Source organism: Physeter macrocephalus, chromosome 12, assembly GCF_002837175.3.
Source record: "Physeter macrocephalus isolate SW-GA chromosome 12, ASM283717v5, whole genome shotgun sequence".
Lineage (NCBI taxonomy): Eukaryota > Metazoa > Chordata > Mammalia > Artiodactyla > Physeteridae > Physeter > Physeter macrocephalus.
The window spans coordinates 16,174,154-16,175,977 of record NC_041225.1 but is presented as its reverse complement, the minus strand read 5'-3'; the positions used below and the strand labels follow the sequence as shown (position 1 = coordinate 16,175,977).

The 1,824-nt window shown below is 46.4% G+C and overlaps 1 protein-coding gene across 1 annotated transcript in view; it reads left to right on the top strand.

Moving 5' to 3' along the window:
- TMEM131 (transmembrane protein 131) overlaps nucleotides 1-1,248 on the top strand; it is a 193,350-nt gene extending 192,102 nt beyond the window's left edge. The window contains exon 41 of the mRNA XM_007112819.3: nucleotides 550-1,248. Coding sequence (XP_007112881.2) covers nucleotides 550-834 — 285 coding nt within the window. The 3' untranslated portion in view covers nucleotides 835-1,248. The remainder of the gene's footprint in view (nucleotides 1-549) is intronic.
- Nucleotides 1,249-1,824: the final 576 nt, after the last annotated feature.

Below are 1,824 nucleotides of genomic sequence, written 5' to 3'. Positions count from 1 at the left end.
GTATAGCACAGGGAACTTTACTCAATACTCTGTAATGACCTATATGGGAAAAGAATCTAAGAAAGAGGAGATATATGTACATGTATAGCTGATGCACTTTGTTATAAAGCAGAAACTAACACACCATTGTAAAGCAATTATACTCCAATAAAGATGTTAAGAAGAAAAAAAAAAAACGGGGTCGGTACCTGTTGAGACTTTGCAGGCCGTTATTTCTGGTGCAGCCTGTCCAGCTCCGGCCTGGGTGCACAGGTGGCAGGGCCGGCTCCTGAACACACCGGTGAGGCCGTGTCCCCCACAACTTCAGCTGCAGAAGCGGGCGGCTGGACTCGGCCCCCCCGGCTGTGGCTTGCCGCCCCTTCTTTAAAACATCAGAACCGTCCGCCCAGACTCTGAGGTGGCTGCATGTATAAAACATTTGTTTTAAAATAACAACTAAAATGAAAGAACCGTGCAGTCTAGCCCATTTTTAGCGTAACCGTCGCCGCTTTACCACCTGCCTGTCTCCCTCGAGCCTGACGCTCCCCTTTGTGTGTTTTGTTTCGTCAGCCGATCCTTGGCAACACCAGCAGCCTGTGGTCCTCCACTCCGTTCAGCAGCTCGATCTGGTCCAGCAGCCTGCATAGCACCCTCCCCTTCACCAGCCCTGCCAACGCGCTGCCAAGCATCGGCCTCATGGGCCCCGAAAGCCCCTCCGCTCCTCACACACCGTCCGCCGCCGGCCCCGCCGACGACCTGGGCCAGACATACAACCCGTGGCGGATATGGAGCCCCACCATCGGAAGGAGGAGCTCTGACCCCTGGTCTAATGCGCACTTCCCTCATGAGAATTGAAGTTAGGCAAAAAAAAAAAAGAAAAAGAAAAAAGTGGGGGCCCCTCGTCTAGATCATGATATGCCCATTTTCGAGACATCTTTTTAAGGCTCTTTCTTACCACTGGAGCTTCCAACTCCCCACCCTCCTCATTGTTGCAAAGCAGACTCAAGCAGGGCAGACTTGTACCACTCGCTTCTTTCAGATCTTTCTTGCAATTATGATAATATGAGATTTGCTGTTGTGCTTTTAGAGAAAAGTCTGGACTCAGCCACAAACTCTAACAAGACCTGTACATCTGAAAACTGTTATCAAGTTTCCACCACTTGTCTTCTTCCATTCTTTATTTATCTGTATGAACACAAATTTGACATTACAGCTAAGGAAATAACTTGAGTTGATTCAGAAGTCCTGGCATGTGACAATTTTATTAAATTACCAAGTTTGTTTTTTAATAATTTCACAATATTATGCGCCAAGATCCAATTTTAAAAATGTATGAGAGGGCTTCCCTGGTGGCGCAGTGGTTGAGAGTCCGCCTGCCGATGCAGGGGACACGGGTTCGTGCCCCGGTCCGGGAGGATCCCACATGCCGCGGAGCGGCTGGGCCCGTGAACCATGGCCGCTGAGCCTGTGCATCCGGAGCCTGTGCTCCGCAAAGGGAGAGGCCACAATAGTGAGAGGCCCGCGTACCGCAAAAAAAAAAAAAAAAAAAAAAAAAAGTATGAGGACTTTGTGCTGAAAAATAGAGTATTTTTTTAAAATAAGGCTGTCTCGGCTTAAAAGCAGATTACAGAAATGTAAGTCAACTTTAAGAACAGTGAATGAATGTAAAAACATTCGGTTGAGACCATACGCATTTTCTGTGCTGTTTGTACTTGAGGTATGTAACATTTGTATACCTGAATTTATTTTAAAGATAAACTGAAATGCACATAGCCAAGTCTTGAGATACAAGATTGAATGTGTATTTCTTAAAAATACAACTTTGTGTTGTACTTTGAAATAAAT